This window comes from Ornithorhynchus anatinus, chromosome 3 (genome assembly GCF_004115215.2).
Source record: "Ornithorhynchus anatinus isolate Pmale09 chromosome 3, mOrnAna1.pri.v4, whole genome shotgun sequence".
Taxonomy (NCBI): domain Eukaryota; kingdom Metazoa; phylum Chordata; class Mammalia; order Monotremata; family Ornithorhynchidae; genus Ornithorhynchus; species Ornithorhynchus anatinus.
Genome location: NC_041730.1, coordinates 60217791 through 60233982, shown reverse-complemented (window position 1 = coordinate 60233982; position 16192 = coordinate 60217791). Strand labels below are relative to the sequence as shown.

Below are 16192 nucleotides of genomic sequence, written 5' to 3'. Positions count from 1 at the left end.
CAAGATCTAACTCAGCTCCTCAAGAGAGTATGATTCATGAAGGACAGGCTGAGTGGCTGTGGCCTCGGGAATATGAAGCAGGCATCGTGAGAGAGCCCTCTCCTGTGCAATTATACCTTGATTTTATAAAGCGCTTTCATTTCCAAATTGCTTTCACAGTCCTTGGTTCATCTTGGTCCTCACAAATCCCTATGAGGTAGAGAAAGGCAGGCATTATTATCCACATTTTGCAGATGAGGAGTCCAAAGGGTACAGAGTTTAACCGGTTTGTTCTAGTGGAAAGAACAAGGAACTGGGAGTCAGAAGACCTACGTTCTAGTCCCAGCTCTGCCTGCTGTGGGACCCTGGGAAAGTCACTCAGCCACTCTCTACCTCAGTTTCCTCATCTGTAAATGGGGATAAAACACCTTCCTTCCCTCTCCTTTAGACTGGTTGGTTTAGAAAACTTTAATACGATTATCTTGTTTCACCCTGGTGCTGAACACAATGCTTGATACAGAATAAATGCTTCATAAATACCACCATTATGACCATTATTTGTCCCAAATCACTCAGCAGCTCAGGAGCAGAGCTGGAACTGGAACATGAGTTCCCCAACCTTTGGACCCTCTCAACTCTGAATGTCCAGCTGGAGAGGAGTAGGGAAAGTGCAGGACACAGGAAGAGGAAGAAAGAAGAAAGATCCACAGGAAGATGTTGGTGGAGGAGTTGCTGCTTCTCCTTGTCTATTAGTCCACAAGGGAAAGACAGCAGCAGCAAAACCAAGGGAAGCAGCATGGCCTAGTGGAAAGAGCCTGGTCCTGGGTATCAGAGGACCTGGGTTCTAATCCTGGCCCCATCTCTTCTCTGCTGTGTGACCTCAGGCAAGTCACTTACATTATCTGTGCACCAGTTTCCTCATCCGTAAAATGGGAATTAAGACTGTGAGCCCTACGTGGGGCAAGAACTGCGTCCAATGCAATTATCTTGTATCTACCCCAGTGCTTAGTATTGTGCCTAGCGTATAGTAAGCACTTAATGAATACCATAGAAACACAACAAAAAACCAATGCAGGGTCCCAGAATCACAGATTTCCTTCCTTAGAGGTCATCCAGTAGTAACAGCTGCCACTGGGTAAATCATTTAGAAACAACATGTCCTAGTGGAAAGAGCACAAGTCTGGGACCCAGAGGGCCTGGGTTCTAATCACTGATTCTCCCCTTTTCTGCTGTGTGACCTTGAGTAAGTCACTTAACTTCTCTAGATTTCAGTTGCCTCATCTGTAAAATGGGAATTCAATATCCGTTTTCCCTCCTCCTTAGACTGAGTCCTGTGTGGGACAGCGACTGTGTCTGACCCAATAATCTTGTGTCTCTCCCAGCATTTAGCACAGTGCTTGGTACATAGTATGCACTTAACACATACCCAATTATCATTAGAATATCCACTCTCCATTTACTGAACCCCTCATTCTCAATCAGTTCAGAAGGCCCAAGAATGCAATGCTCTTTGCAAGGTGTTCACCATTCAGCATGACAACTGAAAGCTGCCCTGGATGCCTGATTTTAGCAGGTGTGAAAGGACCCTCTCACAGCCTTTCAGATCTTTCAGCTTCCCATCAACTTTTAGCTCCTCCACCACTTGTTCTCTGCCAGTTTCGGCCCCCACCAAATCGACATTACGACTTTGACGTGGAAGTGAATCAATGGCACTGTTTCGTTTGGTTTTGTTTAATTTGGTGTTAACTTTGAGCATACCAGAATCCGCTCCTCCCTCACGACCATCTCCCTCACGACCATCTCCCTCACGATCTTAATGTGCAAATCTTCCCACCTCCCATAAGCCTAGTTCCCGATTTTTGGGGGTCTTTCTATTTTTCTTTTACCTCCTACATCACTGACCAAAAAGAGATCGAACTCATTCCTGTGGCGCTTAAGGGCCTGCTGTCCAGTGCAGTTACAGGTCAACTCCCGTGACAGTATTCTTTGGGTAAAAAGACAGTTCGGGTTACAATACACTCTATGCTCATAGTTTCGTTCCACAGCTCTCCCTCACTCTGAGTAAGGTACCTTGGTCTTTATCCTCGATGGCCAATAGGGGTCAGGAATATCCCGGAAGAGTCTGACACTAGTTCTGTGGATAGCAAAGTTCAGGGACGCAGGGGATAAAACAGCAACAGCAGCAGCCACAACCGATTCTACTGTAAATTTGGAATGCGTAATGAATGAGTGACTGAATGAATTTATTCGAGACCAGAGAATTTAAAAAAATCACTTTCCTCCTTCAACGGTAATTATCAGAGACGATTCTCCGATAAAATACGTTGACAGGTTAGGTGGAGGTAAAGACCTCGAAAAAGCCAGACAGCGAAATGAGATTGCACCTATCCTAAAAGGACAACCTGAGTCAAAGATCACCCTGGGTGTGGTACTCTCCCAACGAACCAGCACAACACACTGGAGATTCTTCAAACCCAGGGAGGCTATCCCCACTTCTCAAGAAAAGATGTTTAAAGACGGGGAAGATATAAAGTCTCTGATCAAGTGAGTCTGCTGGAGCTCTGATCTTTCATTATTATTTATACCGAGCCAGGGTGCAAATGACACTTTACAAAGGCAAGACACACGGCATTCTCTCTCAGGGATTGCTTTTCACATGCCCCATCTCTCGCTGTAACGGATTGCTGTGCATCGAGTTAAACTGGCTACACCTTTCTCCCTTTGCCCCAGATTGTTCTCCCTGAAATAAAACTAAAATAATTGGTGCAGAGAGAGTGTCTCAGGCTTATTTTCTTTTTCTATCAGATGAGCTACAGACATGCAAAAATATGGATTTGAAAGGAAGCTATGGCTAGATGTTTGACAGCCGCAAAGTGACTCTCTATCTCTGCAGACCGGGTGGGCATTTCCTGGGCTGTGGAGCTGGAAAGGGATGACCGGTGAACTCAATAGGTAAATGAAGCAGAGCCCGAATTTATTCCCTTTCTGGGGTATTTCAAGCCCATATAATCTGCAGGAGACAAGGACCCCTCTCCCAACATCCGTTCTGAGCAAGTGTTTGGAACATCTTTACCTCCTTATATTATTAGAATCGGTCAATACTATTAATATTGCATGTGGATAATTTTGCAATTCCTGCCTTGTTCTCTATGATCATCAGTTACATTATACAGTGTCTGGTTATATTGGTCAACCAAGATATTGATATTATTAATAATGAATATCTATATTGTGACCTTTGTTCACACAACTGAATCACTCCTATTGGGCTGTCAGATTGCTTTAAGAAGTATTGATAAGCCCATTACTAGGCTGCTACGTATAATTTTAGGTGTATGATTTTCAGTCACCTTCAAGCATCCTAGGCTAGAAATCTTATCCTTCAAGTCTCTCTCTGTATGTTGGGTGTGTATGTGTGTGTGTGTGTGGGTATGTGCGTGCACGCATCTAATACCGACCCCTTCAAAACTGATCAAATAGTCAATTAGGGCATTATAGAGATGAGCCACAGTCAGGGGATTTCTACAAACACACTGTGATAAATCTTTTGATCTTTTGACAGTCCTCTTCCCCCAGGATGCTGGTACATAAGCTCTGCTTTATAAGGATATGATTAGGTTGATGCTGCTTTCTACATTTACCTGCAAGTAGCCACCATAATCATTGTAGCCCAGTGGAGTATCAATCCTGGCTTAGAGCTAGTGACCTGAGAGCTTTGAAACCATGGATGACTCTCTGATCTTGGGCTGGAGAAGAGCTACAGCTAACCTCAGTTTTCTCAGCTGGGAACTGAGGACAGGCCACCCTATCTATCTCACCAGCGAGAAGAGGGTTAGGCTGTGCTGCAGAACAGCCATGATATCTCCCTCTCCTAAATAATAATGAAACAGATTTTATGCTGAATTTTATCGTGAATGATGCTATTACGTAATGGGATCGAAAATAATCAATCTGAGAGATTCTATTTACGTACAGTGCATATGGATCCACGAGCTTCATTTGTAGCTACATGCTTGTGCATAAATCCATATTTACAACAGTGTTTGTGCACCACACTCCAGATATTTACGTGAGGAGCTGTGAACTGAACACAGTCAGAGCCTGCTGCTTCCATCAACCAAGTTTGCAACAGTCCATTTTTGTTCTGATAAAAAGACGTGCTGGTCAGGGACACCTCTTATCAAAACACCCTCCCAACTCTCCTCAAAATCTTTGGACTCCTCAGACAGAATGTATGAATAAACCAGACATGGATTAATTAGGTGTGACTACATCATTAAATTAGAATAATGAACAAACAGCTACGAATCACACTCTACTCTGCACAGAATGACTCCTTGTGTAGCTTTCAAACGAAGACACCTGTCAGTTTCAACCAAGAACAAATTTCTGCTATCCCTGTCTTTGAGAAGTTGCATGTCTAGCTACACTACCAAGGAGATGTACACTGTGCACACATTCATGTCTATTGGCATTGGTCCCCCCACTTCAAACCCAAATAATACCACCTCAATTGGAGACAGTCTTTCAGGATTTTGAAAAGGGAGTATGAGAGTGAAGGTGCCAAGAATGTATAAATCCATATTTGAATAAGTTCCGGCTAGTGGATTTAGTTTCTTTAAATCTTTTGATATTGAGGTGCGTACAAACACACACACCACCCACACACACCACCCACACACACACCACACACACACACACCACCCACACACACACCTTTTTGATCTCCAGAAATGTGTTCACTAAATCCAGACTCTCCTTTATTGGTGAACAAACACCTTTTACTGAATTTTCAGAAATGATGGCAGAACCTAACTGGCCCGCAGAAAAGACATCTCAAGAAGACAACTGCCCTAGGAAATGACAAAGGCTTAGAAAGGCCTGCCCACCTTTATTAAAGAAGTTAAAATCAACAGATAAATGGGAGAGGGACACTGAAAGCTCTACGCCTCGCTGGTTGAGCTGCCGAACAGTTCTAATGCACCAGAAGGATTTGTTATTAAGAATCTGTAAAGTATCTATAAACCTTTGATCTGTAGCCAGTTTGAACAAAGGTGATAATTAATTAAAGGAAAGTGCATTGCAATGGAGTAACATCATGGTCACTTTATACCCTGTCTTGGGCTGGTTCAGGGAAATCACTGTCAATTAAAGCCTTGCTGGGAGCCGGTTCATTATCAATGTTTTTCCCGTGCATTAATCAATATTTTTGGCTGCTCCCTCTGGACAAAGCTAACACAGTGTCTATATCTATAAGGGTATCTATTCATTTACATCATAGAGATGGCCACGTATGATTTCCTTTCTGCGTTCCTCGGTGCCACTGTGTTTGAGAGATTTCAGTCCATTTTTTTGGCAGAGATCTATCTAGGTAACCTGCCACTGCTTAGAGAGGGAAAAAAAAATTCAGTTGTTGAAAATGTACACATTAAGAAAAAGAAGGAAAAACAACACACCCACACTCAATCTGCATTTACCTAGGTGCTATATTGAGGCAGTGGCACAAACTGACAAAAAGCACAGAAATTCAAAGTTCAGCCTGACACCCTGTCTTTAATTTGTACTGCTGTGGGCAGGTATTGCAACACCAAGAGTGCATTAGCATCAGACATTGATCTGCAGCTACTCCTCGGAAGGTTGGCATACTGCTGGCAGAGGTTAGGACAGCCACTTTGCAGTCCCCCCGCCCCTCCCCAAACACCCCTATCTCAACTGGTAGGAGTTATAGGAGAGGACAATAGATGCAGCATCTAAACTTCCTCTGAAACCCCCTTTTTTTCGGTATCTCTCCACCTAAGCTTCCATCTTGCCATGGGCATACGCATGGGGCATTTAACCCTCATCTTCTCAGCAGGCTCTATTTTGAATAGCAGTTTCAGGTCCTCACAATGAGTTTTGGGGTCCATTTGGAATGGAGAAAGTCCTAACTGCCCTGGTGAATTTGGGAGTCTTTGGATTGGACCTTAATATTAGGCTTAATGGGTAAGTAAATACACACTTAGAACCTTTGCACCAGGAAGGGGGGCAGTGACGTTAATGCGACGGTGAGTCAGACAGTGAGGCAGTGGGGATACAAACTTCACCTTTTCTGCCATCAGAAGAAACACAACTGTCACCCTAGAAAGGCCTGGGTTCCTTTGGCTTAACTGAGCTAGGCGAAACCTTGGCATCTCTCCCTCTGTCTCTCCCTCTGTCTGTTTCTGTCTCTCCACCCTCCCTGTCTCTCTCTTTCTCCTCTCTGTCTCTCTCTTTACATACATAAATAAAAATGTTTATGTATATATATATATATATATATATATATTTGTCTGGAGGGTAGGGAATGTGAGAATAAAATTGACTAGGGACTGAGGTTGCAAGTGAGAGAGAAAGAGGTGACACCTAGGCCAGGCAAGGGGCCTTTCTTCCGGCGAGGGGCGCTCTGCGGCAGTTCTGGAGGTTACTTCTAAAACTCAGTCAAACTGCGGAAATATGGGCAGAGGTACCTTTTCTGGTGACTGAAAGACTGACAGTGGAGCCGAATCCAAATCTGATTCTATGTCATCATTACGGTCTTCTTGGACCAGGTGACAGACTGGCTTACACATGCAGGAAAACAAGCCAGTTACAACTCTACCGGCATTCTTCTCCACAAGTCTGCAAGGCTACGGGGCATTCCCCAGCTCCTCAGAATAGACATGTCCATCACTGTGACCCTCAGTTACCCTCCTTTACACATACACACACACACACACATTCCTAGGTGCTTCTCCGTCTTTCTCGGAGAGCATAGGAGCCAACAGGATATTACCCATTTCCGTCACTCCACACTCTCTGCTCCTGACTGGCATTTCTACTGGAAAACTTCAATTTTCTTTTTCCTTTAGATCCAGGGCCTGGGTACCAGCCTCCGATTCTCTCTCAACTCCACCCCTCCCATGCAAAGTCTGTCTGGCTATAATCCTTCCTCTCCCTTTCTGCTTCTACACCTCGGTCGTACGCAGCCTGTTTTTCCATCTCCCACCAGCGAGGTACATGTACGATGTTTTCAGGCTCTCCTGTTTCACGAGAAGCAGCTATTTCACTGAAATGAGTCTGTATTCGTCTCTGATTTGTCTTTCCATGTAAATAGCCCCAAGTCACATAGACCCACGGTTCTCTAATAGTGTGTGTAAATGTCAGTCAAAAATGAGAAAGGAAAGAAAGCCGGGTACAGGTTGCAGGGCTGCAGGAATTCGGAGGGAGCAATATCAGTGAAAGATAACTTCTTTGGGGCAGTGGTTTGGGGGGCTCATTGAGAACTTTGGAAACAAACTGAGGAGGGATGTAACCACCCTTTAAATTTTAACTTCCGTTGAAAGATGGCTTTAAGCAAAATACATATTTTTTCAGATAACTTAGGAGACCAAACACATTCAAGATTAAGTCGAGACCATTTCACTCCTAATAGAGCATTATCATCATTATACCCTAGATTGTCTTAGCAAGGTGGGGTGAAGTGAGTTAAAATCTAAAGTCCCAGAATACAAAGAAAGCTAGCCCAGAGTTTGCGTATGGATATGGATTATATACTCATATCTAGGCAGCCATAGGGATGTCTGGTTATGTGAGTTTGTTCAACTGTAGGTGTAAACATGAATACCATAAGAGGGTATATGAATGATCAGTGTACACACATGCAGCACAAGTAAATCTCTCTCTGTTAAAGGCACCAATCTGATTCTGGATTCCCCCATTCTGGAAGGAAATTATTATCACCATCCAAAAATTCCAGATTTTATTTATTTCTCTTTTCGGGTACATTTGTGCTTGTCTCTCAGTGAAAGTTATTTGGTTCTGGTTGGTATTTTAGTACCGCCCCACTCTCCCTCTCTGGTGCTTAGAAGGCAAGCATTACATTTCAATTATTTAGATGGATATTCTGCTATTCAGCCCCTGCATTTCCTCCTTTCTTCTTTCCTGTTCATAACAGAGTTTTCATTTTCCAAAGTCAATTTTTTCTTTTAATTCACTGTAATTGGTCCCAGGTTTATTTTCAGGCTTTCTTGTCACTTATCTACCCAGAAAACTATAATCTGATTGAGACTGAATATGCTTTAATTCATGAATCTACAAGAAAAGAAAAGGAAAAAAAAAGGCCTCAGCTACACTATAACGAATAGAAGCCTGATGTTCTAATAGATGAAATGTCATAAATGCAAAGACTAGACACGATTTAAAGAAGGCAGCTAATCAAAAAATAAAATAAAATAAAAAAATTCACAAATAAGGAGTTTTATGAATTCCCCAGATCTGGATGTGTTTACTGTGGGAGAGATTAAGGTGTGAATAGGTTGATGATGATATTTGAACTCTGACTAAACTGCTGCTCTTTTTCAAAAATTGTTGGAGATTTTATTTTCATTTAAGGTGAAATTAAAGTGTTGGAGGCTGAGGCATCATGCAGGATGCTGATTCTTGCTTTTAAAACAGCAAAAGCTACTAGTTAAGTGAATTCACCTCCATGCAGTTTGGTAAATTTCAGTTAGCAGTGGAAACTCAGACACAGATCTATTCTGATTGCTTAAATAGATAGAATATTAAGGGGACCTGAGTGCTCAGATTAAAATGCAGTGCAGGCCTTGGATACAAATAAACCCCAGTAGTAAAGGTTGTTTAAGTCTTTTGGGGCAGTCCTATATTTAGATTACATTAATTCATAAATATTATACTAAATACCACTTATATTGGACTTAAACGGCTTCAAAGATAATGCATTATAATATGGCTGTCCAGAGAGCACTAACCTTTATGTCTCCCAGTTACTCAGTCTTTAAGCCTACTACACTGCTAGACAAGACTGAAGTTATGAATGGATTGCTAAATTGCTCATGTGTGATTAACTAACTGCATGTGTTTGTGCAAGTGAATTTGTGCCTGTGGGTTGGTCACTGCCTCTGTACCTCCCCACAGAACTCCACAAAATCCGCTAGGAAAAAGGGAGGAGAGAGGGAGAAAGAGAGAGAAAGAGAAAGAGAGAGAGCACTATCCTTTTTCATGAAGGGAAAAGCCTACCACAAGGGGAAACCATGGGATGCAATCTCACCCATCCTGACACTGGGAGCTCCATTGGTTCAGTCTAATCACTAGTATGATTCTTCCCTGCAAAGCTGATCTTTTAAAAAGTATTTTTGATTTGTCTCCAAGACCAAATGACTCAAAGAACCTGAGACTTTACACTAGTCGTCCATCCCCGCCACCCTGCAACCCCTCCTTAAATTACTGTCTGAGTACCAGATTAAGAATTTATCTTTACAACAATCAGTGTCAATTTTCATCCTACCCCCATTACAAATGCCTATTGACTTCCTCAAAGGGCACTGTTTCCCTGATAATGGGGCATCCACCAAAGTGCCCTCCCAACCCCCACCTCTCCCAATTTCACTTGGGCTAATTCCCCTGGTTCACTCCAACACTGTAAATGCACCGTAACTCCATTAACCCTTGGGTAGACTTCACCTGGCTCTGTTAACGGCAGGAAGGCATCTAAGTCAGATCTATCAAGCGTATTTTTCCAATCAATTCACAGCCACTAGATATTGTTTCTCAGACTAGATCTCCTGTTCTCTGCCTTTGAGCAACCACAACTGGTTCATTATAAGTTGGAAATTCAATAAAGGCAGAGCGAGATGTATAAACTATTCCTCATTCATGCCTTAACAAAAGGGTCTGGTTTAATACTTTGTCTCATGTTGTTAATTTAGGGGTGCGTGGGGGGGTGGCGGGGTGGGAAGAAGTAGGGGAACTGAGAGCCAAATGCAAGCCTCATTCTTCAAAGTCCGTTCATGCTTTTTGGCTTAACAGTAATTAATCACCAGTGGCAAGCAAGTAATTTTTTTTTCCAGGTAGCCAGAGGCACATTTTTATCAGAATTAGCTAATAAATCAGCGGCATCACAGAAGGAGGAGTTCAAACTCTTCTCGGATTGAATAAAACAGATCTGGAAAACTGTCTCATTTATTTTGCACTCTCTGAAGCTTCAAGGGGCTGTCATTTACACCCTAGCCCAGGCTATATATATAAAAAAATGATTATAACAAAGATTCAGAAGTTCCGTTGGGATAAAATTATTCTCCGGTTCTGAGGCAAGCTGCTGCAGTTAGAGGGCTGAAAGGATCTCTGCCACCTGGATTTTCAGTGTCTGCAGGTCTTTAGGTGGAAATATTTAAGGAAATGAAGTGGAATTTATTACAGGCATTTTTACTAAACAGAAGAAGCCCAAATAGTGTGCTTCCTCTTCATATTGCCTATGATTTTATAAATTGTAAGCAATAATTTCTACGTATATGAATTTTAAAAAAACACAACAGGATCAGACATGAAAATGGAAATATGATGAAAAGTTTTCCCTGATCTGAAGAAAAAAAGAGATACTTTCTTCTTTTCCCAAATTTATTGTGAAATCTTGGTGTTAGAGCCTATTTTTCACATTAAGGATTGTTAAACTTAAAAATCTTATATCATTCATAGATAGTCCATTAGCATCCGACCTTCTCTATTAAACCAAAAGGACTTTCCTTTCAATGCTTATTTTTATCGGTAACTCATTTAAACATTAAACATCAAAAGCAAACCTTGGTGTGTTTCTAGGAGGCTTGATAGCACGTTGAAACACCTTTAAGGATATACTTAATCTGTGAAAAATGGAAAAAAAAAAAACCAACCCAGAAAACCTAACTGAAATTTACCCTCACTTCTTCCCCAATATCTAAAAGAACAGACATTTTCTCTACCTTGAATAAGGGCTCTTTTTTTCCTAATCCGGTAAATTTCCATTCTGCTATGTTTTTGTGCTCCTCAACATGCCATTAACTTTGAGATTTACTACTCAGCAGGAATGCTGAAAGATGTTAAAGTCAATAAAACTGCTCTCTGGGACTCAAACTATTAAGAGTTTGGATGTGAAGCCAGATTTGGTCTGAGGTGAGATTGAAAGCTGCCATTTACAAAAACTAACACTCACATGCCCTGTACTTGGGAAACGAGTCAACCAACCAACCCTCTTCCCGCTCTATGTAGAGCAAAGGACAGTCTTGCTTTCTGAGGTCTAAATCTCCATCTTCAGTATCTATCCTGATTGTGTTTATTCAAATGGGTCTTAGATGTAAATGACCGACAATTCACTAAATTTAGCTTTACTTTCATCCTTCGCGATCAATCTCTCTGAAAGCATTTAACTTGCCCACATCTCTCAGGGTCCTATTAATCCAAACTGCACATCTTATACATTACTGCTATGGAGGAAGCATTGGCAAATTCCACCCACACGCCCTGTTTCACTAAGCATGTTCTGGGCTGTGCCTTAAAAAGAAGGAAACAGGAATACTGCAGAAATTCCCCTTGCACTCCCTAAAAAAGTTACTGCTTTTTTTTTTTCTGCTCTCTCTTCCTTTCCCCAAAAGTATTGCCCAGAGAATGGATGCTTCACAAGAGAGTGAGATAATATACTACGAGAAACTACACAGCAGGGTTGAGATCTTGTGGCTGAAATTGCTCTCCTTTAAAAATGTAGAGGGAACATATTATATGTGCGTGTACATATATATGCATATATATATATGATTATATATGTATGCATGTATGTGTGTATATTTTAAGCTCGATCTTCCCTTGCTGGCAGCTCGCACTGCTTTTCCTGGGTTTCTTTCTGGATGGGTTTCGTTTGCCGCTTCTTCCCCGTGCTTTGTCACTCACTCATGGCTTCAAATATCCAACTCAACCCTCTTTTGGCAGGTCACTCATGCATGAACATTGAATAAGCAAGAGAGTTTACCGATCAAAAGAGGGACGGAGAGAAAATACCTTTTTTAAAAAAAATCCTCACGGCTATGTTGTTACTACTATGCCCTACTATTCCACAAGAGGGGAAAAAAAAAAAAGGGCTCCCTCCGTGTTTTCAGCACCGCCTAAGTGGACAGCACCCTTGACTTCCCCCCCACACCCCAACCTCGTCTGCACCCCTTCTTCTCCCCCTCCCCCCCAATCTCAGCTGTCTCTCCGAGGCTCTTTACTCTATACTCTGACCCCCCTCCCCGGACCCAGAGTCAACGCAACCACCAAAATCCAGCACCTCTCTCCTCACCCTGCTTTTTTCTCTGGAGGGACCCCCCCACCCCCCACCCCGCTCCCACCTTCCCTCCTCCTCCTCCGCCCCCCATATCAACATCCCCTCCCCCCAACACACATACACACACACACACCCCTCTTCTCCCCCTTCTCCTCCTCCTCCTCCTCTTGTTCCTCCCTCACCCACCTCCTCCTCACCCAGGATGGTTGCTTTTTTTTTCTCATTGCAAAGTTAAGGAAATTGATGCCAACCTTTGTGCATGCCGGTGAACCTGTCCTTCAGCACCGTCAGCTCATAAATCTTGCCAAACTCCTCGAAGAGGGGCTTCAGATCCTTCTCGTCCAGGTTGCGGGGGATCTGCCCAATGAACAGCTTAATGGCATCATGGTCTTTCATGGGGATGGTAGACTGACTCCCGGGGCTGTGGTTTAATCCGTTCAAGTGCCCGTTGGTGCCTGGGCTGCTATGATTGTTACTGAGGCTGGTATTGTCTGGCTGTCCGTTTGCTAACGTAGCCATCTTTATATACATAGAGAAATCTTCTTTCCTTTTATTCTTTCTCTCTCTCACTCTCTCACTCCCTCTCTCTCGCCCTCTCGCTCACACACACACACATACACACACTCCCTCCCTCTCTCTCTCTGCTCTCTCTGGATCTCCTCCTCTCTGCCTCCTTCTCTCCTCTTCCCTCTCTCCTCTTCCCTCTCTCCCTCTCTTTCTCTCCCTCCCTCTCTTTCTTTCCCTCTCTCTTCCTCTCCCTCCTTCTCTCTCCCCCGTCTCTCTCCGTTCCCTCTCTCTCTGGGTCTGATCTGATTTTTTTTTTTACATTGAACAGACAGGATCTCTGTCCTTCCCGTTTAAACAGGCTGGACCGGTTCAACTTCCCAGCCAGACTAGGGGGTGGGGGTGGGGGGCGGGGGGAGTGTGTGCCTGGAAAAAGGGGGGCGGTGGAAGGAGGGAGAGGGAGGAGAGGAGGGAGGGAGGGATTGGGGGAGACAGGGGTGGGAGGGGAGGGGGAGAGGGGGGCCTGGTTTTCCTCTGATGCGCTCCCCCCGCCCCCCACCTCCCCCCCTGTCTGCTAGCCCCGGAGAGGTTCAGTGGTACCGTCCAAGCCAGCCCCTGGCTATAAATAGGACGAGGCGCATGGCTCTTTGGGAGAGAGTCAATGGCTATTGTGCCGGCCGAGTGTGGAGCAGAGAGTGCATTTTAGGAACGGGGGCTCAGCGCCTTCTTTGCTCCCTCTTTGGCCATCCCCCGTGGCACCTGCTTCTGCAAACGATTTTATTTTATACTTTCCCAACGCAGGTGTAGCCTTTATCTCTTTTTTTTCCCTTTCTCGGGAGACCACAGGCAGAGATGCATCATTGCATTTAGGAGAGAAAGAGAAAGGGAGGGAGAGTCTCAACGAGGGAGTCCTAGAGGAGTCCCTCGTTCGTATTTAGTCCTTCATTTGGAAGGGAAGGGGGAATCGTATGGCCATTGTGGACGATTCCTTCATTTGGAAGGGGGATAGTCTGGCCCCTGTGGACGATTCCCTTCATTTGGAAGAGGAATAGTCTGGATAGTGTGGACGATGTCTTTAGGAGATGGGACGTTGTCCCTCGCTGACCGTAGCTTCAGAGGTACCCCTAAGCATCATCAACAGCCGAGCGTGTAGGTTAGCCTATAGAGGGAGGTATAGACGGCATCGCCTCTCTCCCCTACCCCCACCCCCCACCCCCCACCCCACCCCCTGCCTCTCTCTTCCCGTCTCGCCTCTCCCTGTCTCCGTCTTTCCTGGACCCTTGTCCCGCTCGGGGGCGGATTTTCCTTGGCTCCGGGAGGGTCCAGTCCTGGGTCTGGAGAGACCCTCCGGCCGCACCTCTCCCGTCCCCTTGGCTTCGGGGCTTCGGGTCGGGGGAGGCGCCTGGGGGCCGGAGCGCTCCTGCTCCCTCTCCTGTAGATATATATGGATATATTTCGATACAGATAGATAGATCGAAGGCTCAGACTGCGATCGTCCGAGGGCTGTCGGCAGGGCGGTCCTTTCTGATCGCCCCCCCTGCTCCTCTGGACGATGGACCATTGGGGGTGCTCCGGCCGGGGCGACCGTCGCCTGATTTCTCGGGATGGGGAGGGGGAGGCCTAGCTGGGGGTGGGGTCTGGAGCTGGAAAGGGAACCCCCTCTCCCCCCACCAAGCACCCCGAACTCCAGCCTGCATCCAAAGCCAGGGCCAGAGGGAGCCGTTACTTTGGGGACGATTTCAGCTCTTAGGTTCGGGCTGAATTTTTATTTTCATTTGTGATTCTTTATTTTCTTCTTTTATTGGGGGGGGGGGGGGAGGCGTGTGAACGGGAGGGATCTCTTGCCCCACTTCTTTCCTCTCGACATATGACCACGCACAAAAACACACGCACAGACGGATGTATATATAGTCAGACACACGCATCCCTGCACGGTCTCACTCATAGACATCCATGGACAAATACCTATGGGGATGCATAAATACACCCCTAGAAGCACGCAATCTCACATGCATACAGGCAGCCGAATTTCCCTCTCGAGAGACTCGCACGCATGCATGCATGCATGCATGCATGCATATATGCATGGCTACATACATACATACATGCATACATACAAACAAACGCGGGAATCTGCATCCCTACAGATCCCAGGCGGCCGCCCCGCGAGAGCCGGGAACCGGTCTGGAAAGTCGGGGGGCCCGGGCTGAGGGATGGAGTCCCACGTGCTCTGGGAAAAGCGGAGCGGTCCGGGAGATCCTCCCCTCCCTCCGTTCCCCCCTGACTCTCCCGTCGCCCTGTTTGATTTCGATGATATCGTATTTTAAGCCGCCGGGTCCCTCTTGGTCCTTCCAATGGGCGCACACCAGTCCGTGCGCTTCGATCGCGGATATGAAATTAGGGGAGCGTTTTAGGAAGGATCCTTAAAGGTGGGGGGGGGGGGGGGGGGGGGGCTGGGGAGTGGGTGCCGCTGAATTATGTCATAGCAGTCATAGCCATTCCTACAGGTCAGTGTATCTATCGCTTCCCACTTGAATTCATGCAGAATCTAGGATTTCCATGGGGACGCCGGGCTCCTCCATGAGAGCTCATTAGAGAAGACGGAAGGAGGCAACTTTCCCTAAGATCTCTCTGAGAACGACCTGCTCTGAGACTCTGCTCTTGAGAAGCCCGTCCCCAGAACTGGGTTCCTTTTCCCCCCATCCTCCTTCCCCTGGAGTTTTTCTCAATCAGTATTCCCAGGGGAATAGCATGGGAAAGGGAATCAAGAAAGAGAATGTGTGTGCGTGTGTGTGTGTGTGTGTGTGTGTGTGTGTGTATATACTGATCAGGGCTACACCTCTTTCGCCGGCGGTTGCCTGGCCGTTTGATTATTCCCATATTATAAATAATAAGATAAGCCACTACCATGAGATGCCATAAAAAAGGGGGATGACTCATTGTTGCCCAAGCTTAGAAAGTTCATTTATCCAGATACCCAAATTTGTTCAGTTGTATTCTCTTCACATAGCACAGTTCACACAATGTCCCTCTGCCCCACAACCCTCCATTTTTTTTCTTTTCTTAGAAAAGGACCAAACTTGGTACAGTGCATGCTTTTTAAAAAAAAAAAATCATGCTCTCCTCACCTCTACCTGTATCTCGCCCCAGCACTTAGCACAGTGCTTGATGCGTAGTAAGCGATGGCAAACCCCCACTTAGTATAATTATTATTATTATTATTACCGCTGCAATCCACATCTTGTAAACCTCTGATGATTTTGTACCTCTGTGGGCTCCTCCTCCCTAGACTAAGGTGTGCTGATGGCACAACCCAAATAATCCATCCACTTCCCCAAAATCAATAGATTCAATTGAAAGGACTTAGGCAGGATGGATGGTGAAATAGACTGAAATGCCACGCCTTTCTAAATGCATGCCTACGAAGAAATGTGTCCATCCCGGTCAAAGGAACAAATGTCCAAAGGTGACTTGCAGATTGCCATCCTGATCGGTGGAAGGAATGGATCCCTCAAGCTAATACGTTTCGCATATAGCAAACTGGTGCGTGTATAATAATAACCGACATCCCACATGAATGCCAATTAAAGGAACAGGACAGCAAAAAGAATAATTTTATTGCTC

General features: G+C 45.0%; 1 protein-coding gene across 1 annotated transcript in view; it reads right to left on the bottom strand.

Annotated features, from left to right (window-relative positions):
• CELF4 (CUGBP Elav-like family member 4) overlaps positions 1-12679 on the bottom strand; it is a 601922-nt gene extending 589243 nt beyond the window's left edge. The window contains exon 1 of the mRNA XM_029061173.2: positions 12316-12679. Coding sequence (XP_028917006.1) covers positions 12316-12595 — 280 coding nt within the window. The 5' untranslated portion in view covers positions 12596-12679. The remainder of the gene's footprint in view (positions 1-12315) is intronic.
• Positions 12680-16192: the final 3513 nt, after the last annotated feature.